The 27,765-nt window shown below is 32.1% G+C and overlaps 1 protein-coding gene across 1 annotated transcript; it reads right to left on the reverse strand.

The window, feature by feature from the left end:
* Positions 1-5,398: 5,398 nt before the first annotated feature.
* LOC139501504 (uncharacterized) lies at positions 5,399-26,699 on the reverse strand. The gene is made up of 7 exons (XM_071290607.1): positions 26,493-26,699; positions 15,446-15,632; positions 14,920-15,131; positions 13,953-14,133; positions 8,393-8,613; positions 7,577-7,756; positions 5,399-5,952 (listed from the first exon to the last, which is right to left on the reverse strand). The coding sequence occupies exons 1-7, from the start codon at positions 26,578-26,580 to the stop codon at positions 5,432-5,434; spliced, it is 1,590 nt and encodes a 529-aa protein (XP_071146708.1). The 5' UTR covers positions 26,581-26,699; the 3' UTR covers positions 5,399-5,431.
* Positions 26,700-27,765: the final 1,066 nt, after the last annotated feature.

Here is a 27,765-nt window from a genome sequence, read left to right on the forward strand (position 1 = left end):
ATGAAGTAAAAATATAAATAAAGTAATTTTATAAATGCTTAAAAATAATCTCGGGAAGTAATGGACAAACTCTTTCCGCGATCAAATGCTGTAATTGGTCAATATTTTCTCGCATCTGCGTACTTTAATGCACATAATGATGTAGATTGCTCAACATTTAGTTTAAATACTCCTCTCAAACCATAGTTAAGGACCATCTACAACTGGAGCGAGTGTTAACTTTGAGATGAACAACAATTAAAACAATATTTTGTAAATGTATACTTCATATGCGTTCATATGTTGTTTTTCATTATATTTCGAAGGATCCATAGCGTATAAAAGACAAAAGACAAACTCCGGTTATAAATCAGAATACATTAGTCGTATGAATTAAACGATGGAAAATTAAAATTCAATGGCAATGAAACATCAAGCCTAGGTCACAGAATTCATACGACATCTAGCAGTCAAAAATCGTCTATGTTATATTTCATGATCTTAAAAAGTTGTTTGTTTGTGTTTTTGGTTTTGTTGCTCGAGATATTTTTTTCTAGTAATTTCCTAACATTTAAGTTCACAACAACATTCACAAAATCTCTTTGAGAGGTCAGCAAGCGCTTGAGCGAATACTTAGTATGCATCAGAGATAAAAATTTACATGCTTTGCTCGTGATTCTTTGTTGTATTAAATGAAGTATACAAATTTTGATTCCTCCTCATGACGCAAGATAACTATATTTGCTAGATGCTGTTTACTTTGCTTTTTTACATTGAAGAACACAGCTCCTGGTCATATCAATAAATTAAAAACTATACATTAGAAAAAAATATAAATGATGTGTTTCTTTTCTCGTCTTCAACTTTGTCCCTCGGTGTCTTTTTCCTTTTTGAGTTTCCCTTGTATATAAAAACAAACTTGACATAAATATATATTATTTTTCAACTTCAGCTCCCTCTATTAGGATTGCGAATGAAAGCTCCAGTATCCTTTATGGTGGAAATATTACACTGCGTTGCCTTATTGTTGCACATCCTGCCATTACGACATTCAGCTGGGGTATCAACACATCCACAGGATTTACTGACATAACTTCCGGTGGATCGTACACAGTAGAGACTGATACCTCTGCAGGCAACAATGGACAAGCTAACACAACATTGACAATCTCCAATGTCACTTTTGTCGAGAAAACATATAGTTGTCGTGCTGGTAATAAAATTGGGGACGAATTTGTAAGCGTGACGTTATATGTTCTTGGAGGTAAGATTTCTCTAAATCAGGGGCGAATTCATAATTTGAAATAAATAGACCTCTAGCCTTATAAACAAATAAGAAGATGTGATTTGGTCGCCAATTAGCCAACTTTCTATCCAAATGTCGTAGAAGTAGGCATCTGCAGGTCACCGTACGACCATCAAAAATGAGCATAACCCATACCGAATATGATAAGCAATATATAAAAGGTCCATAGACTATATCAGTCATGATCAGGACCGACAGAAGATTATTTATTATGTATTTATGTAGCCGTTATGTTTCATTCTTTACAAAGTTTGATGTTACGATGGACGGGCATCATTTTTTATAACCGCACTTGGTGAGTCGTGAATGCCCTGGATTGGTAAAACTATTACTTTAAAATTGTGTGTGTGGCTTGCATGCAATAATCAGAAGCGTGAGCAAAGAATCGTCAACTCGGAAACCTGCGCTCACAATCATCCATAACGCGTTAAAATTTCACTTAATAATAGTACTTAATTACGTTAGTACAAATAACAGCCTTCAATCAACACGTGTTTGTATTGTTCGTGACTTAAATACGTACATATTTTTACCCTGATCATATACTTGATATTAAAAAAATATGTCATGTTGAGGACGGATATTGGCAACTAATGCTAGTTGCGCGAGAAGGATAAACTATCCAGAATCGGCTTTAACAAGCGTGGACACAGATCAGTGTGTATACTACGAATGTATGTTTGAATGTTTGACAGCGTGTTGTGTTCTGAAAAAAAAAGTTCTCTGTTCTGTGTCAAAACTATGTTAAACAGTGACATCCCACCTGTACCAAACACTAAGAAGAATAACAGTGTCATTTGTTAAATATTTAGTTTTAATGTTTAAGATTGTAACGGAGGAGACAAAAATTGCATGGATTACCAAATAAATCTGATAAAATGTATTCCACAACTTTGATTTTAGAAAGCAGCAAAAACACAAAATTATTAAACGTTAACTTTTTTTTCAGATTTGAAACCTAATGTTAAAAGTCCAAAGTATAGAACAGCTTTAAGTGGAGCTATCATTTCGTTGCCATGTGTTATCGTTGCGACACCTAGTGTCGACTATGTTTATTGGACAAGAACGACAAGCAATACAATGATAGACATGAGTAAAATTAGATACAGTGGGTCGACAACTACTTCACCCTCTTTAAATATAGATCTAGCTCGTACTTCCGACACCGGAGTATATAACTGCCACGCTAACAATACTGTCGGTAGTACTAAAGGACCTGATTTGGTATTGGTAGTTTACGATAAAACTGCCGGTAAGATTCGAAAATATTTTGTTCTAAATTTATAGAATGTGTGAATTAACCCATTTTTTTTCGATTAGTCAGTTATGTTTATTCTCATGTTGAGCCAAAATATATTTATGCTTTATGTGACAACAATTGAACAAAACCTACATTTTCAGAGGCGGATCATGAAGGGTATAAGTGTGACTTTTTCGTTCTTGAAGAGTAATACTATGCTTCTCTCATTGATATTATTGTTAAATATCAGAAACCTTGTCGGTGGTTGTATCAATTTCATTTTCATGTATTCTCCACGACTTTCTTGTCTTTCTCTTCACGTTATGTGCGTACATTTTTTTTGTGGATATCTACATCATTTGATATTCAAGATTATATCATTCGGCACTTAACCTCCCTATTAAAATATTTGAACAGAAGAATATAGAAGTCAAACTGATAATTAATCTATCCAGAGATAATGACAATACTATGCTTGACTAGTCATAAGTACAGTATGGTTTATAATTAATAGATTCAATATTATCGTATCGTAAGTATACAGAATTGTTCATGACTTGCGATCAGTCTTAATCGTAAGTATTTTTTGTGAAATCGACCAAAGGATCGTAAATAGAATCATTTTTCAAGCATCACATGAAAACAACGTTACGCCATATTGTTTATGATGTTGTTAACTAACTACTTAACGTTTTGGAGTACGCTTTTTACATATATTACCCAAGATGCATTAGATAATTATCAAACTTGGCAATGTATACTATATAATGTAAAAAAAAACCTTTCATTTTAATACATATTTCGGTAGGTAGTGATTGTGCACCTTGGTCATGTTTTCATATCAAAATATATTTTGCAGTAAACGATGGTGGGCAATCCATTATGACAGGCTCTAATGTAACAGCAGCAGCAACAGCAATAACAACAACAGCAACAACAATAACAACAACAGCAACAACAACAACAGCAACAACAGCACAAAATCCTTTTCCAGTTAACACAATAGCAACTACTTATAGTACATCAAACACATCAAACATGACACCTTTTGTTTCTGCTAGACCTTTAACTTTATCTGCAAACTCAGGAGAAAATGTTACCCTCACATGCGATGTTATCGGACCTGTGACGTCAGTCTACTGGAAAAAGTACCAGGATGGAATGGTGATGAAAATTGACCCAACCATGCACACAACTAAAATATCTGGTGCAACGACCGTAGTACCATCATTGCAAATCTACGGTGTGTCACTGTACGACAAAGCTTTATACAAATGCTTTGCTGTTAACATTGATGAAACTGGATCAAGCGACTACGTGAGTCTTGACATATTAGATCGTAAGTATTTGAATTAATGAAAAATAATTACCAACGATGACGACGACGACGACGACGACGACGACGATGATGATGATGATGATGATGATGATGATAATGGAAGATGATGAGCCATTCTCCTCTGTTTCCTTTTTTATAATTAGTTTACTGTATATTATACTTGAGCAAATTTCATTATTACATACCGTTCTTTGATGATAATAAATTGATGACAAGGAGGAGGAGAGTATTTTTCTTCTCTTTATAAAACAGATCATTGGAAATAAAACAAATTGTAATTGTCGAAATGTGCATCTTTTGCCGTTTATGTTATTAAATATGCAGTGGTCTGTCCACAAATGCATACACTATAAAACCACATTGAATTATAGACAACACACATTGATGATAACGACCATGATGATGATAACGATGACAATGATGACGATGATGACGACGACGATGATGATGACGATGACAATGATGACGATGATGACGGTGGCGAAAACGTGGATGACGATTTTATTGAGAACAATCATCGTCCTGGAAAAATGAATTACCAGAGGTTTTTGAGCGAACAAATCAAATTTGCCAAGAGATAATCAAGTCGTAATACATCATCCATTGTGCGGTGCTATTACAAAATTGTGTCAACATCATGTGAATACAGGTTTCAAATAAGTACCACAAACCCTAACAAATATTGTAAGATACAACACACGCGCTAGAAAAAAAGAACAACACGTTTACAGCATTCAATTTGATGAATTGTTTTGAATTTTTATTTTATAGAAACGTTGGTGACTTTTGTTCACATTCCTGAAGCTAAAAAGTCCGGCTACTTGGATAAAAAGAAGACTGAAATAGAGAAAGAACTACGCATAAATAGAAAGACATTATCATCTTCTATACGACGTACGACTTGCGCACCAGATTCACGACCATCAGCAACAGCAGCAGGAGCCGTTGGCGCATCGTTAATGGTGGTTGTTTTTGGAACAATGGCACTGATGGACATACCCATTTTGATATCAGCTCTGAAAGCCTTGTTTATAATTAATCATTGATTAATTGTAAATAATGGTGTTTGGGAAAATGACGATTTTAATTATGTTCTAATATTTTATAAAGTGCTTGTCGTTTGTCGTAATGGATCAAAAGTGTTTCTTGTTTTTATATAGATTAGATCGTTGGTTTTCCTGTTTGAAAGTTAATAGTAAATTTTGTAGCACTTTAAATCTTCATGTTCGGTGTGAGCCGAGGCTCCGTGTTGAAAGCCGTACGTTTAATGGTTTACTTTTTATTAATTGTGACTTAGTGGAGAGTTGTCTCATTGGCACTCATAACACATCTTCTTATATCTATTTATTTTGAAATACAAAATTTAGTTTATTAGCCAGCATCGTATCGTTTAATAATTATTACTAGTTTAAACATAAAAAAAATAAACAATTCGTGATTTTACAAGAGCGTTTTTATTACTCACCACTCTTTCATAAATATCGAGTCTACAAGTACCTGTAAATAGATCGACACAAGCATAACAAAACAAATATTTGACAAAAACCTTCAAACTTTTTATTCTTAATCATGTTCGAAATGTCTTGAAAAACACGTATATATTAACTACATCAATTATAATGATTAAAGAGAACACAGCAACAATAATCAAAGTTCCAGTATAGCCAATATAAGCCGACGACGGTCTAGGGTCGTCTGCACAAGTAAGGCGGCGGATTGTAGAAGATAATACGTCTTTGTCCACTGCAAGCAGTTTTTTTAATTCTTTAATCCTCTGTTCAATATTAATTGTTATGTTTAATGATAAAGAACATGCGCATATGCAAAGGCCATTTGTTGTTCCGGAACTTACACCCGTAGTTGTTTCAGTTATTTCTTGGTTGTGGGTTGTTTTTTCGGTCAAGGTTGTTTCTGGAAGATCAATGATATAGGTCGTCTTTGTGGAAATAGTTGTTGTTGTCGAAACCGGTTGATGCATGGTGGAAGTTGACATGTCGCTTGATATTGATTGAGCTGTTGTTGGTTCGGCTGTTGATGTTTTGTCTGTTGTTGTTACTATGTCTGTTGTTGCATCAGACGTTAGTATTTCTGAATAAAAGTACGAGGAAAGATTGGACACGATCTTAAATCATGTTATTAATAATATAAGCTTATAATTGAATATTTTGAATGCAATGTTGAACTTACTTTAAATAAAGCTAATACTAACAATGATCACTGCCCTTTTCTCGATCTTGATATCTATATCACTAATGGAAAGCTGAATACTAAAATTTATGATAAAAGGGATGATTTTTCATTTCCTATCGTTAATTATCCGTTTTTAGATGGTGACGTTCCATCTTACGGTGTTTATATATCTCAACTTGTACGATTCGCTCGTGTATGTAACAATGTTTTAGATTTTAACGAGAGAAATTTATGTATTACTGAAAAATTATTACACCAGGGTTTTCGATATCACAAACTAGTCAAAACATTTACTAAAATTTATCATCGGTATAAAGACATCATTCGTAAATATAGCTCAACATGCAGACTTCTAATACGTTCAGGTATTTCACATCCAATTTTTTATGGAAATATTCTTTATAAAGCACAAAGGTGTCAGTATTCACCTCAGAAACTTACAAAACCTTTGAATAGACTTATTAAGAAGGGATATAATTACGATACTGTTGTCAAGTCATTAAAGATTGCATATTTTGGCGTTAATATTGAGTCACTGATAAGGTCTTTGCATCGGAACTAAACACATTTATTCTAAAAACAGTTGTTGGCATGACACGGGTTATGTTCTTCTCATATATGTTATGATGGTATGATACTAAACCCCTAACGGGAAGGATTGTGCCTGATGTTCATAGGATGAAATCATAATCTTTCAGTCAGTTTAATTGAGGTCTGGAGCTGGCATGTCAGTTAACTGCTAGTAGTCTGTTGTTATTTGTGTATTATTGTCATTTTGTTTGTTTTCTTTGATTACATCTTCTGACATCAGACTCGGACTTCTCTTGAACTGAATTTTAATGTGCGTATTGTTATGCGTTTGCTTTTCTGCATTGGTTGGAGGTATGGGGGAGGGTTGAGATCTCACAAACATGTTTAACCCCGCCGCATTTTTGCGCCTGTCCCAAGTCAGGAGCCTCTGGCCTTTGTTAGTCTTGTATTATTTTAATTTTAGTTTCTTGTGTACAATTTGGAAATTAGTATGGCGTTCATTATCACTGGACTAGTATATATTTGTTGAGGGGCCAGCTGAAGGACGCCTCCGGGTGCGGGAATTTCTCGCTACATTGAAGATCTGTTGGTGACCCTCTGCTGTTGTTTTTTATTTGGTCGGGCTGTTGTCTCTTTGACACATTCCCCATTTCCATTCTCAATTTTATTCAATATTTCTTAATTTTAATTCAACCATTTTTCGTCTTTTTATCTATCCTCTCAATATGTTTGTTGGTTCGCTATCATGAACCAGATTAAGAGGAATAAGATATTGTCGGAAGAGTAAATTAACATACAGATTTAATTTTAGAATAAAGAATGGATGTGCTTTTAGCTTTTAGATAAAGAATGGACACATTAGTCACTACTTTTACAAAACAGCAACAATTATTATAGATGTAAAAAATATGTAAATGCATCGGTACTTTTTAACATTATATTGTAGATGCAATCAAACTTACAAATGTCAGAAGTTCATTTGTAATCTTACCTTGACAAACAGGTAATTTGCTATCCCATGTACCATCAGTTAGACAAGTTCTCGTGAGATTCCCGGACACCAACACATGTCCTATGTCACATGTGTAATGACATGTGTCACCATACATGTTTCCCGTTTGGCTTATCAACGTTGATCCGCTGTTGACGACTGGTGTTTGACATGGAATGACTGAAAAACACACTAAAATGTATCAGGGTTTGGGTGGGATTTTCAGAATAGAAAATGAGGGGCAATGCGCAGATTAAAGGGACAACAATATAAAATAGAGAATAATTGGGTGCTAAAATATACTTAAGATAATAAGTGCGAAGCTGAGGATTAACATTTGTATAGTTAAACTATAAAATCACCTGTTGTGGCCCCCTCCTCTACCACCCCGTATGCATGCTGTCAAGAGAATCACGTGCAGTCATAACTATTGATCTTTATTGAGATTTGTTTTTGTTTTTAATTTTAATTTTTCTTTATCATAAAAATACGCAATTTTTGTTATAATATTTGCAATACGATATATGTCTACAATCATAAACATATTGTTTGCAACCGTTGAGCAATTTGACATGGGCGATATAACACCAAAGAAAATAAATTTCTACAATCGTAAAATTGTTCTCTGTAAATAACTTTAAGTAAATTGAAATAAGTGGTAAAATACAAAAAAAACAATTCTACAATCATAAACTTACTTTCTTTTACCGTTGAGCGAATTGAAATAAGCGGTAAAACACAAAAATCATAAACTTACTTTCTTTCAAAGTTAAGCGAATTGAAGTAAGCGGTAAACCGAAAAATTTATAAACTTACTTTCTTTTACCGTTGAGCAAATGGACATAAGCGGTGATAAACATGAAGAATGTGTCCATAAACCATAAGGCTGCGAAATGGTGATACAATTTGTATTTATCAACTGAGCCGGTTCCAAAGGATCCCAATTCGTCCAGTCTTGTGTCACTCCTTGATGGGTTTCCACTCCACCAGTGTTTTCTACATATCCTATATAGTAAGTCCCTAAAGTTGTTAGGCTTCTGTATCAAATAAATAAATAACTGCTTGAACTTTATACAAATAATTAGACTACAACAGAGTCAGAAAAGTTGAGATGTGACCCATGTTTAGTTTTGGCAATCTGTTTTGTCTTGTTATTGTTTAGTTTTGATTTATATTTTATTAAGGTTAGTCCTTGTTCTCGCGTCATTTAAGCGTCCTTTTTTATTTCTCCGACTCTTAAATTTACTTGATAACTCTTATCAATTTTTTTCTGAGATTTCATAAGATGCTATCAATGCAAGAAATAGGACGGAACTAAATCTTATTCTAGTAATTAAATTGTCACAACTTAGTTGCATGAACCCCGTGAGGGGTTCATGCTTATATATTGGCGAGTTTTGGATGTGTCTATGGGCCACTCGATATCTCTCGGCCGGAAGTCAGAATAAAATTCTCGGAACGTCTCGAAAGTTTTCGGTAATTTATACAGGTCTTAACAGGTTGTTATCAACGTCTTTGATGGCCCTTGACGACCCAATTGTATTTGTTTTAAAATGACCACTGTACACTGTATGTATCAATTATAACGTGGTATTGTCTGTTGTCTCGATAACATGTAAACTAATTTTGTTTGAAGATTTAACCACGGGATACTGTGTATTTCACTATAGACTTTTGGGAGAGAGCATTCTGGTTAAAATATTAATATTAGATCGGAAAACAGAAAGATAATATGCTTATCAAAAGTATTTAATTCAATCGGAATCAAAGAAATGTATACAAATTATATACTGTATTTATGTTTCTAAAGAAACTAACAGTGATTGAAATCGGAATATTTTCACAGTTGCAATTAAGAAATGAAGTATTTTATATATGACGAGATACTCTGCTTTGGCATTTTTGAATATTCATTTGTAAAGGAAACATAAAAATTAAATCTAACTAAATTCTTACATCCTACAAAATAAATGTTTATAAACAATAATCATTATATTTCTACGTTAATTATTTCATACCATTTTAGTATTTAGGTTTTATGAGTATTTATTATTTATTTTTTTGTATTGTAATATATCCATAAAACGGAAAGTAAGATAAATTTATTAAAGTTTTGATTTTAAACGGTCGTGAATCAAATACTTGTGTGTTTTCAATTCATAAAGCATGATTTTAAATCCTTGCAGCTCACAACAACCGTAAAAATAATTTACAATAATCACAACAAAATTTAAATACAACCATAATGTTGATTATTTTATACTGTTTAAGTATGGATTTAGAAGTCTTTGCTTATATTTTGTATAGATATATATTCACATAGTGGAATGTTAGAATTTAAAAATGATTCATTCGATTAATAAAATGTCTATCCATAAATACTTGACGTTCGTGTTCATTGATATTAATATATATTCAAAAGAATTTGAAAAAAAATACTAACAGGAACGTTAGTGTATTATAAAATTTTAATTCAATTTTTGTTTGTATGTTTTAAGTACTTTTGATAACTATTTACACCACTGGGTCGATGCCACTGCTGGTGGACGTTTCGTCCCCGAGGGTATCACCAGCCCAGTAGTCAGCACTTCGGTGTTGACATCAATATCAATTATATGGTCATTTTATAAATTTTCTGTTTACAAAACTTTGAATTTTTCGAAAAACTAAGGATTTTCTTACCCCAGGAGTAGATTACCTTAGCTGTATTTGGCACAACTTTTTGGAATTTTTGGTCCTCAATGCTCTTCAACTTTGTATTTGTTTGGCTTTTTAACTATTTTGATCTGAGCGTCACTGATGAGTCTTATGTAGACGAAACGCGCGTCTGGCGTATAAAATTATAATCCTGGTACTTTTGATAACTATTAATAGTTTAACCTTATAGCATCTACATATTTGTATTATGATACGGTTCTGAAAATTGTATTCATTGTGTTGACCAACTATGATGATCCTTCACGTCTAGATTCATTCACATTATAGATCACATTTCAAAAGCACATTATCGGTTTGCGTTCTCAAAAATTCCGGATAAAATGTCAATGAATCCGGAGTCAAAACATTTATTGTAGGTCGTTTGACATTCGAATTCAACTATTAGATTAAGATATGTGATGACGCAAATGCGTATTCTTTTCCTGAGTATCAGTGAGATGCTTTCTATTTACTATTTTGTGCGCTAAAAGACTATTTGCATGCAATACTATTAAATTCACTCATGAAAGCTTATTTTCATTTTCGTTATCTAAATTCAGGACACGACAGAAAGAGCTTTACATGTGACTTTCAAGCACGGTCATCATTACTAACGGTATTCTGACCTCGAGTTGTTCTCTTTTGTTTCATTTTTGAGTCACTGTCTTATTATAAACTTTGACCTTTACAAAAAGCTAAGGATTGTCTACCAAAGGAATAGATTCCTTAACTTTGTAATATTTAGCCTTTTAAATTTTTTCATTCGATCGTCATTGATTTTTTTTTTGTAGACTTAACTCGTGTCTGGCATATATTATTTTAATTCTGTTTTTTTTTTATATCTACATACCTTTTTATGTAAATTGGTTATTTTGATAGTGTGTACCGGTATTCATAAACTTCTGAATTAAGAAATTCTTCGGCAAAACTAAGTTTCCCTGTAGAATGTTTGAATTGATTTAAGTAAAATCAGAAAATACTTAAAATTTGAGATGTTTTATGAGACCAAAATAAGTCTCTTCATAAGATGTCCCAATCACATGCCACGGGTTTCACCGCATACAATATCTGCCATGAGTAAAGACAGCTTCAAATACGAGTTGAGAATATAAAGTCATGTAGGAAACAAAATATAAAGATATGATAGAAAAAATAAATGCATCCACAATTCCAGATTATAAAGCAAACTGAGTGCATAAATTTATATTGCGAAAGGTTTGTGCAATTTGCATAAGTCATCCGGTTAGTAGAAATTAGGATTTGCCAAAGGGTTATAATCGGAAAAAATATGTACAATCCCAAGTAATAAATAAAATAGTCGAGCTTTAAAATAACTATTCAAATAGAAGCTGTAAATATATACTTTCAACTAGCTACTTCTATTCAAAGTCAATTGTTTCAATTCAAAAGCAAACACAAATTCAGCAACGATCTTTTGATGACCCGGCAGTCAGCGGTCTTAGGTTCATGTATTGTTTTTTTTTTATGTAAAACAATTCAAACTTTAAAGCTAACAGTCTGATTCATATACACACTTATGAAAGAAAAACAAGAATAATATAAGATAAATTAAATCCAGATTATCAGTGGAACATTGGTAAGGCTGTAGACATGTCATTAAATCAAGGTAATTGGCCAACTATTTTTTTCTCAATGAGTTCGTAATTGCATTGACAATGCGGTTGATAAAAATGACCAGGATATTAATAGGTGATATTAATGCAATATTCATTTAATCGACGTATTCATTTTTGATTTTTTTTTTTTTTAGATTTTTCAATAAACTTTGGAATACGAAAAAAAAACGAAAAAACGAAAAGACAAAAAACATTAAAAAACACTACAAAAACCGAAGACTGGTCAATGTACGATCAGGTGCTCCCGAAGGTTAAAATGATGGTCAACTTCTAGCATTCTTCCTGTAACTCAGATTTTGACATGTTACAGTCGGCGAAAAGAGGACGACATGAAAGCTTAATACTAAAATTTATGATAAAAAAGATGATTTCTCATTTCCTATCGTTAATTATCCAGTTTTAGATGGTGACGTTCCTTTTCACCATCTTACGGTGTTTATATATCTCAACTTGTACGATTCGCTCGTGTATGTAACAATGTTTTAGATTTTAACGAGAGAAATTTATGTATTACTGAAAAATTATTACACCAGGGTTTTCGATATCACAAGCTAGTCAAAACATTTACTAAATTTTATCATCGGTATAAGGACATCATTCGGAAATATAGCTCAACATGAAGACTTCTTATATGTTCAGGTATTTCACATCCAATATTTTATGGAAATATTCTTTATAAAGCACAAAATTGTCAGTATTCATCTCAGAAGCTTACAAAACCTTTAAATAGACTTATTAAGAAGGGATATAATTACGATACTGTTGTCAGGTCATTAAAGATTGCATATTTTGACGTTAATATTGATTCACTTATATGGTCTTTGCATCGGAACTAAACACATTTATTATTAATAAACCAGTTGTTGGCATGACACGGGTTATGTTCTTCTCATATATGTTATAATGGTATGATACTAAACCCGTCACGGGGAGGATTGTGCCTGATTTTCATATGATGAAGACATAATTTTTCAATCAGTTTAATTGAAGTCTGGAGCTGGCATGTCAGTTAACTGCTAGTAGTCTGATGTTATTTATGTATTATTGTCATTTTGTTTATTTTCTTTGGTTACATCTTCTGACATCAGACTCGGACTTCTCTTGAACTGAATTTTAATGTGCGTATTGTTATGCGTTTACTTTTCTGCATTGGCTAGCGGTATAGGTGGAGGGTTGAGATCTCACAAACATGTTTAACCCTGCCGCATTTTTGCGCCTGTCCCAAGTCAGGAGCCTCTGGCCTTTGTTAGTCTTGTATTATTTTAACTTTATAGTTTCTTGTGTACAATTTGGAGTTTAGTATGGCGTTCATTATCACTGAACTAGTATATATTTGTTTAGGGGCTAGCTTAAGGACGCTTCCGGGTGCGGGAATTTCTCGTTGCATTAAAGACCTGTTGGTGACCTTCTGCTGTTGTCTGCTCTATGGTCGGGTTATTGTCTCTTTGGCATATTCCCCATTTCCATTCTCAATTTTATAAGTTTTGGTATATATCTGAGCTGTGGTTATCAATCCACAAATATTCCATAGCGGTCAACCAAATAATGATGGTACCGGTAAAACGTTCAAAGCGATGCATTCAACTATAGCACAGGGAACTTCTGATTCAATCGCTACGGTGAAATCAGCAACGTTAAATAATTGTTCGGTACGCAAGCTCTGTAATATCGAATCAAATTGGATGTATGATATACACCAAATGCAGGCGCTGCTGAAATGTTGCTATATAGAAATGTAAAGCTCACAATAGGAAAGCTTTTGTCATCTAAAGCGTCGTAAAGTTAAGTTCTCAACCGGAATCGTAGTACAATTTGAGACAGACATAACTCAAAAAAGACGTAACTGTATCTGCTGTAAACCCTATTTGAAGTCAACAATTTTGAATTATTTGGTGAGAGGAAATCATCTATAAAGCGCAATCTATAATTGTTCTTTTTTTCTTTTTCTCTTCTTGCTTTTGGGGATTTTTTTTATAGCATTTGTATTTATTTCAAGCTTAATTCATCTCGGTGACTAGAACTGTTTTGTGTTTACAACATACCGTATTTTCATTAGCCAATTAACCACCCTCTGTGCTTCAAGATTTGGAATAATGGAATAGTCCAGACCACAAGCACTTATAGCCGGTCCAGTAGTAGTGTCAATCCAATAACAATATAGTTTTAACCCAGATGTGTATGAAACTCCATTTTCCCTACAATCTCCATAGTCGAATTTGATAACTACAAATAAAAAAGATTTATTTTTTTACTCATATCGGATTCTTTTATTAGAATCACCTAACCGAACATGCATTAACGATTACGTAATATGTAGGGAAAATTTCAATTGACTGTTTTATAATAATATCTCTTCAAGCCGATGGATTTAGATGTTCATGATAGCTAAATAATAATATAATGCACATGAAAATGTAACTGACGCTTCGTATTTTATTAGTGCTACTGAATTATTGCCTGCTCGCAATTTTAAATACTGACAGCTTTTCTATATGCAGTGACCCTCACCATGACACATTTCGTTAGAATATCACAAATCGCACTGTGCAAAAACGTGCATAGAGAACTTAATTTAATCATTAGAGTATTACGTGTATATGGTCAATATGAATTAATACTTCTATCGTTTAAAATATTTGCATTCATTGGTTTTTTTCAACATAATGACTACCAGAATAGTTATCAAAAGTACCAGGATTATAATTGTATACGCCAGACGCGCGTTTCGTCTACATAAGACTCATCAGTGACGCTCAGATCAAAATAGTTAAATAGCCAAATAAATACAAAGTTGAAGAGAATTGACGTCCAAAATTCCAAAAAGTTGTGCCAAATATGGCTAAGGTAATCTACTCCTGGGGTAAGAAAATCCTTAGTTTTACGAAAAATTCAAAGTTTTGTAGACAGAAAATTTATAAAAATGACCATATAATTGATATTCATGTCAACAGCGAAGTGAAATTTAGCAGAAACTCGGGTTAAGATAACTTTAAAAACAAATACAATTACCCAAAGAGCAGAAGGCTTCGCTGTAAAGTGTACAAGATATGTCATCCCAGTGACCATCGAAGAAGGCAACACATGTATTACTCGGGTCCATTGCATCAGTAAACGCCGAATAGGACTGTGACTTTCCACTTACGTCTATAACTGTGTACTGTGTGGGTGTTGTGTAATTTAATGTGTATCCAATATGATATATAGCTCCGCTCGAAGATCCCCTTTAAAATAGATAATTCATGTATAATGCATGTATATCTAAGTTATTCCTCAATTATATACTGCCTTTTCTATTTCATCGACATAATTACGCTTCTGACGCATGATATTATAAATGAAGCATTGTTGCATTTTTTTTTATAAGGAAACTGTTTAAAACCTATAGATATTCAAAATACAAAGTATTTCTACCCCAGGAATAGAATTCTTAATCTATATTTCGCAAAAATTTGGAAATTTTGGCTCCTCAACTTCTAACTTTATGTGGATGGATTATTATATCTATCAATGAAGCTGTCGAATGTCCTTTCCTTACCTTTGTAATGCTAACTGGTGCAAAATATAACCTGCACCACTGTCAGGTACCCATGCATAATCAAACATTCCACAGTGCGCCGTGCTATGTTGCTGAGGAGAAAAGTCAATCCAATAACAAATGACATAATTTTCATATGTATAAGAAGCTCCCATCAATTGGCAATCTTCGTAATTGAATGTTGGTTCTAGAAAAAAAATTATAATATAGACTAAAATAATATAAGCTCTCAATTAGAGTACAATAAATTTTCTAATAAACAGAGGCGCAAATGTAATCGTCTACATTGTATCACTAGCATAACGCATTTCTAAATGTACATTTTTTCTATTCATAGAAAAATTACAATAATCCATTTCGAAATCTAATCAAAACTAGGTTATATTTTCAAAACGGGTATGTTTTGGTTGATGTGAATTCACAACAATTGAAGTTCAACCAATGGCGTCATGACACTTCGAACATTGAAATCACTCATAATACATTAGATTCTTCAACGACCTGATTATGGTCAGGTCATATGTCTCCGTACGTCATATGAATTCGTACTATGCATGTCTTTTCAATGAAAATTGTGACGTCACAATGACAGTATGAATTCTAAATAGTTCGTAAACCCTTCAGACGAGGATGTATATTATTGTGTATGTTTTGATTTATTTGATTTGTTGAGAAAGAGATAAATGCATATATGTTCAACTATCTTTTCAATGGTAGACCAACAAATGCACATAGAAAAGCGATGTTTAACAGTTATCAATAATGATAATAACAAATGTAGGCTGTTTATGATGTCGATATGAGCATATATCAACTTCTAACTTCGTCCTAAGTCGATATCATTCTTTCAATTCGATAAATTCTTGTATCGACCGCATACAAAGGCAGACTTGGGATCAATTACATTGGAATGTAATTAATTAAATTACACATTACATTGCAAAAATGATCAAATACACTAATTACACATTACACAGTTTTTGAAATGTAATTAATTAAATTACAATTACTTTACTAAAGTAATTAATTAAATTACACATTACATTTCATCATGATATTTTTTAACAATATTATACATATATATAAAATACATGTGTAAAATATTCATGTAAGCATAGTTTAAGCGTTGCAATGGATAATCATTAGTTATTTTAATGTTTTTTCATTTAGTCTGAATCTCTCTTGTCTGAACACTTTGACAGCAATTCTAAACAGTCTTTAGACAGGAGCTAATTTCAGAGATATTGCTTGATCAGAACATGGAAGTTCCATGATCAGAAGATCATCATATTGATAGAAGAGGGAATTTGTTCCTATTAGCTTGCCAATACATTTAGGGGTATTTTGATATCTCAGAAATGATGTCATTTAAATTAATCATAATTAAATAAATAAATTATTATATAAAAAAAATTTTTTTTTACTTTAAAAATATTAAAAAGTGTACTTGTCACAATATTGAAAATAATTTTTAGTACAAACAATGTATATAATGTCTAAATATTAGCAATATTTTGCTAATTAAATAAAATACATGTAATAGCGGCAAAACCCTTGGACATTTTAATCTGATTAATTGCTGTTTGTTTTTACAGCTGTTAATTTTTATTTCTATAATCCTTTTGTGTATAATAATTTAGCAAAATGGTTGTGTGCAGTGATTTTAAATTCTAATTGAAAGAAAGATTTTTCACAGTGACACATTTTTTTGTTTTTGTTTAACAAGATGATTAATTACTTATCAATCTATTAAGTAAAAAGTAAAATCACAAAAATACTGAACTTAGAGGAAAATCAATTGGGAAAGTCCATAATCACATGGCAAAATCAAACAAAACGCATCAAAAACGAATGGACAAGAACTGTCAAATTCCTGACTTGGTACAGGCATTTTCAAATATAGAAAATGGTGGATTAAACCTGGTTCTATAGCGCTAACCCTCTCACTTTAATGACAGTCTCATCAATTTCCGATATTTCTTAAAAACTGAACAACACTAATATATGATCCTCACATCCTCACACTAATGTATGATCCTCACATTTTACAATTTATATTTTTAAACACAAATCCTTATCTTGAACACCATAAAAGTACATGTAATTGAAATGTAATTCAAAGTTAATTGAACATTACATGCTTTTTTCAATGTAATTAATTAAATTACCATTACATGTAATTAAAAAAATGCTCATTTACACATTACATTCAATTACATGGAAAATTGTAATGTATTACACAAACTACCTTCACATTTTCAATTACCCCATCCCTGTACAAAGGTCATAATTGTATCATATCATACAAATTCGATGTTTTCAATATATTACTAAGTTAAATCAGTAAGTATTGATATTATTCAGATTTATCGCCGTGCAATTTATGTATATATGTTTATTTTGTTCAGTATCATATATTTGGTGTTGATTGAGTGGATCTCCAGCAAACATCAGCTAAATGAATTTGGATTTGCTATCGAGTAGGTTGACATTTAAAGGCATTATATACATGTACAGCTTTTGTCGATTAAGGGACTTTATTGGTTGCAAGTTTATCCTCAGTATTCACTAACCGTTCATGAGTGCTCAACCTCTCTTATCCTGCGTTTCGCTCTATTTTAGCTTTGAGTTTGTGCGTCATTCACATACGAAAAATCGGGATGAACAAACCGCTCATTGATCATTCATTTGTAAAAGGTAGACAAGGTTATAGAAACATAAACCAACATGTTGTTCAGAGTATATCGTTTGTTGATGTGGAACTTAAGTGTTTCTCGTTTCTCGATTTGTTTTATATTAATTAGACCGTTGGCTTTCCTGTTTGAATGGTTTTACACTGGTCTTTTTGGGGGCAATGTATAGCTTGTTGTCCGGTTGGAGCCAATGTTACGTATCGAAGGCCGTACTTTGACTCATAATGGTTTACTTTTACAAATTTTGACTTGGATGAAAAGTTGTCTCATTGGCACTCATACCACATCTTCCTATTTCTATTGACTACTGGTTTATAATGTATGATAGGGTTATATATTTGATTGTTTTCTGAGGATCTTCTGATTGCCATTTCATACATAGATACGTCTGTAGATATCGTATGAAAAATGAAGTATACAGAGCATACGATGATTACCATGTTGATGTACATTTTTTCACTCTGTTAAAGAGGCCCAATAGGGGTGTCTAAGTAATCACATAATCACAATGTTTTGCCAATATATTCACATAATCATTATTTTATTTAACAGGATAATATAATAATGAAATATACAGTCCTAGATTATCAAATAATAGTTAAATATTTGTCTAGTAATTCGCCGTTTCAGAATCTAATGCATCCTGGGTAATATTTTCAAAATGGTACACTACAACGTCCTGATGTTATAATGTCATAAACAATGGAAATTTAACCAATGACGTGGCGTTATTTTCATTTTGGGGAAGGAACAATGAAATTACCCATGATTCTTTAGATTCTGAAATGGCTAATTATCACTATAAACATGACCACGTAATCACATAATCATAAACCCCATGAGGAGGCTCGTTAAAGTCATATGAAACTTCAAATATAAGAAAAAGTTGAAAAGCGTTGCATATACTTGAATGGCCAAGCTTTATTATAAACAAGTATATGTGGACTTTCCTGTAAAATAAAATCTTTTCTCTTATAAAAATCTTTAGAAATGAACTGATGTTGGAATATTGTCTTCCCGTACTTTAATACGCAGATATTTCCCCGTATGTAGTAACCTTAAGTACAAGATCGTGCATGTGAACTTTTGTCACCATACAGCGCATGCGAGATTGAAAACCGTGATGACAAAAAGTAAAAAAAAAAATACACTGTAGGATAAATAGTAGTTATTGATTTTACAAAAACAAATTAAATACACGAAATAATTTAACAACTGTTAAGGATCAGTTTAATAAACAAATATGAACGCATGGAAAAATAAAAAAAAAACCATATAGAATATTATAAATTCAATGATTTCCCGCGTACTTCACGATTCTACGTTGATTGATATTCAGTGTCACAATCCGGAAAACTTCGACAAACAACTCGAAAGATAATAAGTTTGCGATTCAAAAATCACTTAATGAAATATTAATTGTCGATAATACGTTACTGATTCGTAACGAATGTTGAAAAAAACTGTGCAAAATTGAGAACGGAAACGGAGAATATGTCAAAAAAACAACAACCCGATCAAACAGCAGATATGCATGTATCGGTTCAATAATTTCCATGACAAGTCAGAGCTGCGCTGGATAGAAATCGACCTGTGCAAGTGTACACACTTAAGACTTTGATTGATTTTTAAATATTCAAATACGAAATAAGATATTAATTTTGGTCTGTTTTGTATTTTTTTTTTTTTATATCTTCTGAATTTTAGAACAGTTACAGACTATGCGTTGAGGTAAATCTACCCGAAATAGGTTTAATAATGGATGTATTGTTATCACGTTTGCCTAATTGAAATTATAAGAAACTCTTTCATATGACTTTACGAATTAATGCTATTCTGTTGTTTTTCTCCCATCCTTCGTTTAAATTGTTTAATTTTGTAATTCGTAAAGTTTTTTTATTGTGCTATTACTTTAACATTGTTTACTTTTCAAGCGATGTTGAACCAATGCACATTTTTATGCCCTTCATAAGGGGAATATGTTTTTCGGTCTGTGCGTGCGTTTATTCTTTCATTCGGGCGTTTGTCTGTCCTTCCGTCTATCCCGTCCCAAGTTATTGTTTTTGTTCGAGGTATTTGTTTATGAATTTGAAGTCTGTTCCATTTGAAACCTAGTACACATGTTCCTTATGATATGGTCTTTCTAATATTTATGACAATATAGTTTTTACCCCAACATCCTGGTCCACTTAACATAGACATAGACAATGATAGTGCGAGTAGGGCATACGTGTACTTATGACACATTCTTGTTTGTATTCTAATTAGATATTTTGGTTTTAATCCTCTGCAACATTTCAATTTTATTTCTTTCCGTTTTGAATTTTCCTCGGAGTTCAGTATTTTTAAAATTTTACTTTTATCTTGTTAACAGGCTAGTGATCACTCTAGTTAAACTACTCAAATCACCTGTACACCAAGATATGCGATGCTTTGTTTAGAACTAGTATGAGGTAAAAATATAACGATAGAAGAGTGAGATTTTTGATGTTTTTTTCTTTAAAGTACCAGTACTGTCTAAGTTACTTACGAATTCCTTGACAAAATCTAAATTTCCACATGATGAAAAAAATATATGCCGGAAAATGAAATATTTTGCTAACCATTTAAATATAAATGTTACACTTTAAAATATGTGTTTTCCAACTAAGCTGGTTCTCGGCTGTATTTTACACTTGTGTTAGCATTAAATACAAGCGGATTTCAATTTAATATTTAACGATCGTCACTTCTCAGTTACCCGTTACATAAAACTATACTCCAGGTAAGTGAATAAGATCGAACATTATTAAATAAGAAAAATATCCAATTATCTATATAGCGTATAAGCTATAAATTTCATCAATTGAATGTCCCATGCTTTTGCTTTCTTAACGTATTTTTTACTGTCTTAAGCTTTCAGGAAAAGGTTATCTATTTTAGTGTATGTTTATCTTGGTAATCTGAATTTGTAATTTAATTTGTTCAGAAGATGAAACGTTTGTCTTATTTGCACTCATACCACATCTTATTACATCTATTGACTACTGGTTTATAATGTAAAGTAGGGCTTAATATTTGATTGTTTCTTGATAATATTTGAATTGTTAAAAACTTAATACTAAGATATAGTTAGTTATCAAAGGTACCAGATTGTTATTTTATACACCAGACGCGCGTTTCGTCTACATAAGACACATCAGTGACGCTCAAATAAAAAAGTTATAAGGCCAAAGAAGTACAAAGTTGAAGAGCATTGAGGTACCAATAATCCATAAAGTTGATTTAAATACGACTAAGGTAATTTATTCCTGGGATAAGAAAATCCATGGTTGTGTTACATGAAATATATAAAAATGACCATATAATTTTAAAAATCGTATGAGGAATGAAACATACAGAGTAAAAAATGCTTATGTTGAAGCACATTTTCTTACTCTGTTAAGGAGGCCCTTCATAGGGGTATCTGAGTATTCACATAATCAATGTTTTGCCAACATATTCAGATAATCATTATTTTTTTTAAACAACATAATGAAATATTCAAAAATACAGTCCTAGATTATCAAATAATCAAATAATTGTAAACTATTTCGTCTGGTAATCATCACTTTAAACACGACCAAGTAATCACATAATCAAAAGTCCAAAGAGGAGGCTTGTTAAAGACATATGAATCTTCAAATTTAAAAAAAAAGTTACAAGCGGTTTATATACTTGAATGGCTAAACTTTATTACAAACAAACATAGGGGACTTTCCTCTAAAATAAAATCCTTTATCTTATGAAAACTTAAGAAATATACTTATGTTGAAATATTGTCTTCCACTACACTAATTCGCCGATATTTCCCCGTATGTAGTAACATTAGGAAATAGATCGTACGTGAGAACTTTTGGCACCACACAGCGCATGTGCAAGAGAAAAACTGTGATGACAGAAAGTGATGACATAAATTAAATGAACTTACACTGTAGGATAAATAGTAATTATTGATTTTACAAAAACAAATTAAATACACTAAATAATTTAACAACTGTTAAGGGTCAGTTTAATAAACAAATATGAACGCATGGAAAAATATATAGAATAATACCAATTCATTAATTTTCCTCGTACTTCACGATTCTGTGGTGAATGCTCATCAGTGTCACAATCCGGAAAACTTCGACAAAAAATCGAAAGATAATTAGTTTGCGATTTCAAAATCACTTCATTAAATATTAATTGTCGATAATACGTTATAGAATCGTAATGAATGTTGAAAAAAAAACGTGCATTAAGGACTTAATTATTATACGACAAAAACAAAAATCGAGAATGGAAATGGAGATTATGTCAAAGAGACAACAACCTTATCAAACAGCAGATATGCATATATCGGTTCAATAATTTCCATTACAAGTCAGACCTGCGCTGGATAGAAATCGACCTATGCAAGTTTACATGCATAAAACTTTGATTGATTTTTAAATATTCAAATATGAAATAAGATATTATTTTTTTTCTATGCGTAGAGGTTTATTCACCGAAAATACTAGTAGGTTAATAGATGTATTGTTGTACATTTGCATAAGGTCAAATTCTATTCGACACAACTCTCATATTTATTATAAGTAACTCGCTTCATATGACTTTACGAATTAGCTATATTCTGTTGTTTTTCTCCCATCCTTCGTTTAAATTGTTTAACTTTATAATTCGTTAAGTTGTGTATTGTGCCATGACCTTAACGTTGCTTAATTTTCAAGCCATGTTGACCCAATGCATGTTTTAAGCCCCTGAAAAGGGGATTATGTTTTTCGTTGTGTTCGTGCGTTTATTCGTTTGTTCGTTCGTTCGTCCGTGCTGAAGTCTATCCCGTCCAAAGTTATAGGTTTTTTTTCTATGTTTGTTGTAATGAATCTGAAGTTTGATCAATTTTAAAACCTAGTACATATGTTCCCTCTGATATGATCTTTTTAATGTTAATGCCAATATAGTGTTGACCTCACTATCATGGTCCACTTAACATAGACATAGACAACGATAGTGAGAGTAGGGCATCCGTGTTCTATGAACACATTCTTGTATGTATTTTAATTAGATGCTTTAGTGTTAATCCTCTGCAACATTTCCAATCTTATTTCTTTCAAAACTTTTTGTCATGAGTGTACGAGGTTGATGTGCAGGAAAACTATATCATATTTCTTGTTGGTGTTTAATGCCACTTTTAGCAGCCTTTTTGGATAGTTTTTATTGGTACATGTATAGGATGATTGAGAAACTAGCAAAAAACACTAATCTTCTGTGTATGTATGACAACTGACAATCGTAGTCAATCAAAAGAGGAGTCGAACACACACCTGCTACGAGTGGATCGAACTGACAGCCTGAGTGTAGAAAAACAACAGTACTGTTTTTGTTAACAGGCTGGTGGTCATTGTAAATAAACTATACAAACCATTTGTACACCGAGGTATTCAATGTTTTTTAGAACTAATATGAGGTAAAAAGTATCAAAACATTAAATTTGAGATTTTGATGATTCTTTTTCGATTACACCAGTACTGTTTATGTAACATACGAGTTCCTTGACAAAATCTAAATTTCCACATGAAGAAAAAAATATAAGCCGGAAAATGAAATATGTTGCTAACCATTTCAATATGTTTACTGTTATTTAATAAACTTTACACTTTAAAAAATGTGTTTTCCAATTAAGCTGGTTCTCGGCTGTATTTTACACATGTAACGTATTAGCATTACATACAAGCGGATTCTAGTTTATTATGTAGCGATAGTCACTTCTCAGTTAACCGTCAAATAAAATGATACTACCGGAAAGTGAATAAGATCAAACATTATCATTTTAGAAAAATATTCCATTATCTATATAATATAAAGCTTTCTTGAAATGGTTATGGATTTTCTTATATGTTTATATTGGTAATCTGAATTTTTAATTTGATTTGATGAGAAGATGAAACGTTAGTCTTATTCTCACTCATACCACATCGTAATATATCTATTGACTACTAAATTATAATGTATGGTTAGGCTAAATATGTGATTTTTTCTTGATGATTTTTGAATTGTTAAAAACTTAATACTAAGATATAGTTATCAAAGGTACAAGGATTATAGTTAAATACGTCAGACGCGTGGTTCGTCTACACAAGACTCATCAGTGACGCTTAGATCAAAATAGTTATAGAGCCAAACAAGTAAAAAGTTGAAGAGCAATGAGGACCTAAAATTCCAAAAAGTTGTGCCAAATACGGCTTAGGTAATCTATTCCTGAGATAAGAAAATCCCTAGGTTTAAAAAAAAAAAAATTCAATGTATTGTAATAGGAAATTTATAAAAATGACCATATGACTGTAAATATCATATCAGGAATGAACACACAGAGTAGAAGATGCTCACCAGGTTGATGCACCTTTTCTAACTCTGTTAACGAGGCTCTGCATAAGGGTATCTAAGTAATCAAATAATCACAATGTTTTTCCAACATATTCACTTAAATTAATCAAAAATACAGTGTTAGATTATCAAATAATCAAATAATCGTAAAATGTGTATGTCTATTTATCATCACTATACACAAGACCACGTAATCACATAATCAAAAACCCAATAAGGAGGGTAATTAAAGTCATATAAAACTTCAAATTTAAAAAAAAAAGTTAGAGCGATTCATCTACTTGAATGCTTTATTATAAACAAGTATTCGGGAACTTTCCTGTAAAATAGAATCTTTTATCGTATGAAAATCTTAAGAAATGTACTGATGTTGGAATACTGCCTCTCGTATACTAATTCGCCGATATTTTCCCGTATGAAGTAACCGTAAGTACAAGATCGTGCGTGAGAACGTTTGGCACCGCACAACGTATTTTCAAAAATACCAATTCAATGATTTTCCTTGTACTTCACGATTCTGTTTTGATTGGTCATCAGTGTCACAATCCGGAAAACTTCGACAAAAACTCGAAAGATAATTAGTTTACGATTAAAAAAATTACTTAATGAAATATTTTAAAATTGTCGATAATACGTTACAGATTCGTAATGAATGTTGAGAAAAACCGCGCATTAAGGACTAAATTATTATACGCAATGACATTTCTATTCGACACAGCTCTCATTATAATTATAAGAAATTCGTTTCATATGACCTTACGAATTGATGCTATTTTGGTTTTTTTTCTACCATGCTTCGTTTAAATAAGTTAACTTTATATTTCGTCAAGTTTTTTATTGTGCATTTACCGTAACGTTGCTTTTTTTCAAGCGATGTTGACCCAATGCATATGTTTATGCCTCTCATAAGGAGATTATGTTTTTCGGTCTGTGCGTGCGTTTAGTCGTTCGTTCGTTTGTTCATCCGTCTTTCCGTCTGTCATGTGCCAAGTAATAGTTTTTGTTCGAGGTATTTTTTGATGAATTTGAAGACTGATTAATTTGTAACCTAGTACACATGTTCCTTATGATATGATCTTTCTAATGTTAATGCCAATATAGTTTTGACCCCAAATATCATGGTCCACTTAACATAGACATAAAACAGGATAATGCGAGTGAGGCATCCGTGTACTATGGACATATTATTGTTCGTATTCTATTCAGATCATTTGGTTTTATTAATTTCCAACATTTTCGGTGTATTTCTTTCAAAGCATTTAGTCTCCAGCTTACGTTCTTGTTGGAGGGTTTTCAGTAACCGTGTGTAATATGCAGGAAAATTATATCATAATGTTTATACCTAGACCAATGATATTTATTGATCTCTTCATATTTCTTGTTGGTATTTAATGCCACTTTTAGCAGCCTTTGGGGATAATTTTTATTTGAAGAGGAACATGGAGTAACCAGCGAAAACCACCGATCTTCTGTGAACGTAGAAACACTGGTAATTCTAGTAAACCAATATAGATGAGGGACAAAAGATACTAGAGGGACAGTCAAACTCATTTATCGAAAATAAACTGACAACGCCATGGCTAAAAATGAAAAAGACAAACAGACAAACAATAGTGCACATGACACAACATATAAAACTAAAGAATATACAACACGATACCCACAAAAAAACTAGGGGTGATCTCATGTGCTCTTGAAGAGTAAGCAGATCCTGCTCCACATGTGGCACCCAGTGAACATATCTGCTACGAACGGGTTTTGAACAGACAATTACATTTGTAAGTGTTTACAGGCTAGTGATTACTGTAAATAAACAATTTGACCACTTGAACACCGAGATACCCAGTGGTATTTTAAGTAATAGAATGAGGTTAATATCTATAAAATATTAAGACTGAAATCTTTGGCGAGTTTTCTTTTTTTCTTTTTTTTTATTTTACAATACCAGTATTTTCTATAATAATACTTACGATTTACTTGACATAATCCTAATTTCCACATAAAGAAAAAAATGCATGCCGGAAAACGGAATATTTTGAAAATATTGTTGATAACCATTTCAATAATTTTACACTTAATATAAGTATATTATCTAATCAAGCTGGTTCTTGGCTGTCTTCTACACTTGTTAATGAGCGAAGCGTTAATGACAAGCAGATTCCAGTTCATTACCTAACTCCTCAGTTGTTCGTTACATAAAACGATCGAAAAATCTGCTACCACTAGCTAAGTAAAAGAGATCAAATAGTATCACATTAGAAATCCTATACCATTATCTATAGTATATAAGCTATAAACTTCATCAATTGAATGTCCCATGCTTTTATTTTGTTAAGTACCTTTTACTGTTTAAAGCTTCATGAAATGGTTATCGATTTAATTATTTGTTTATATTGGTGATCTGAATTTTTAATTTGATTTGTTCAGAAGATGAAATGTTTAATTCAATGACTGTCAGATGTTTTAACAATAAGTATACAGGTACAAAATTATCTATAAAAATAACTGCCTTGTTTGCTATTTTTCCGTATTTGTCATATACAAATAATGTATTAATTACTCGTTCTTTGTTGATCCGATTCTGTGTTTGGTAATCAGATATACCCTCAACGAAAGGTACACAAAAGAGGATCCTCTGTCAGACTGTAGTCTTTGAAGTAATATACATACAAGATGATCCATTTACAGTCCTATTCACACATATGAAACCATTCACACGAGCACTTTTTATGTCAAGTATTGTCTGCCTCAATGGCAGATAATAACATATCTGAGGGGGGCATATATGTTATAAGAACATCCGTTAGATATGCATCCGATATTTGATTTGTTAATTTGTTTTTTAATGTAAAATAAGATCTAAATGTATCCGATATTGATAGAACTTTAGTTTTTTTTCTATATAAATTGGATTTTGAATAAAACAGCATAATTATGCAACTGAGGTAAAAGTTGATTAACAGCACAAAACGTCGCGTGCTTTTAGGTATGCAATAGTTATCAACAGTACCAGGATTATAATTTAGTGCGCAAGACGCGCGTTTCGTCTACACAAGACTCATTAGTGACGCTCATGTAAAAATATTTATAAAACCAAACAAGTGCAAAGTTGATGAGCATTGAGGATTCAAAATTCCAAAAAATATGGTAAAAATGTTTGACATACAATATTGCTTTGATAAATATCATCAGAATCTAATCCACTCATCAAATTATAAAAATCATTGATACTAGTGGTGTAAA

Source organism: Mytilus edulis, chromosome 13 (genome assembly GCF_963676685.1).
Source record: "Mytilus edulis chromosome 13, xbMytEdul2.2, whole genome shotgun sequence".
NCBI lineage: Eukaryota > Metazoa > Mollusca > Bivalvia > Mytilida > Mytilidae > Mytilus > Mytilus edulis.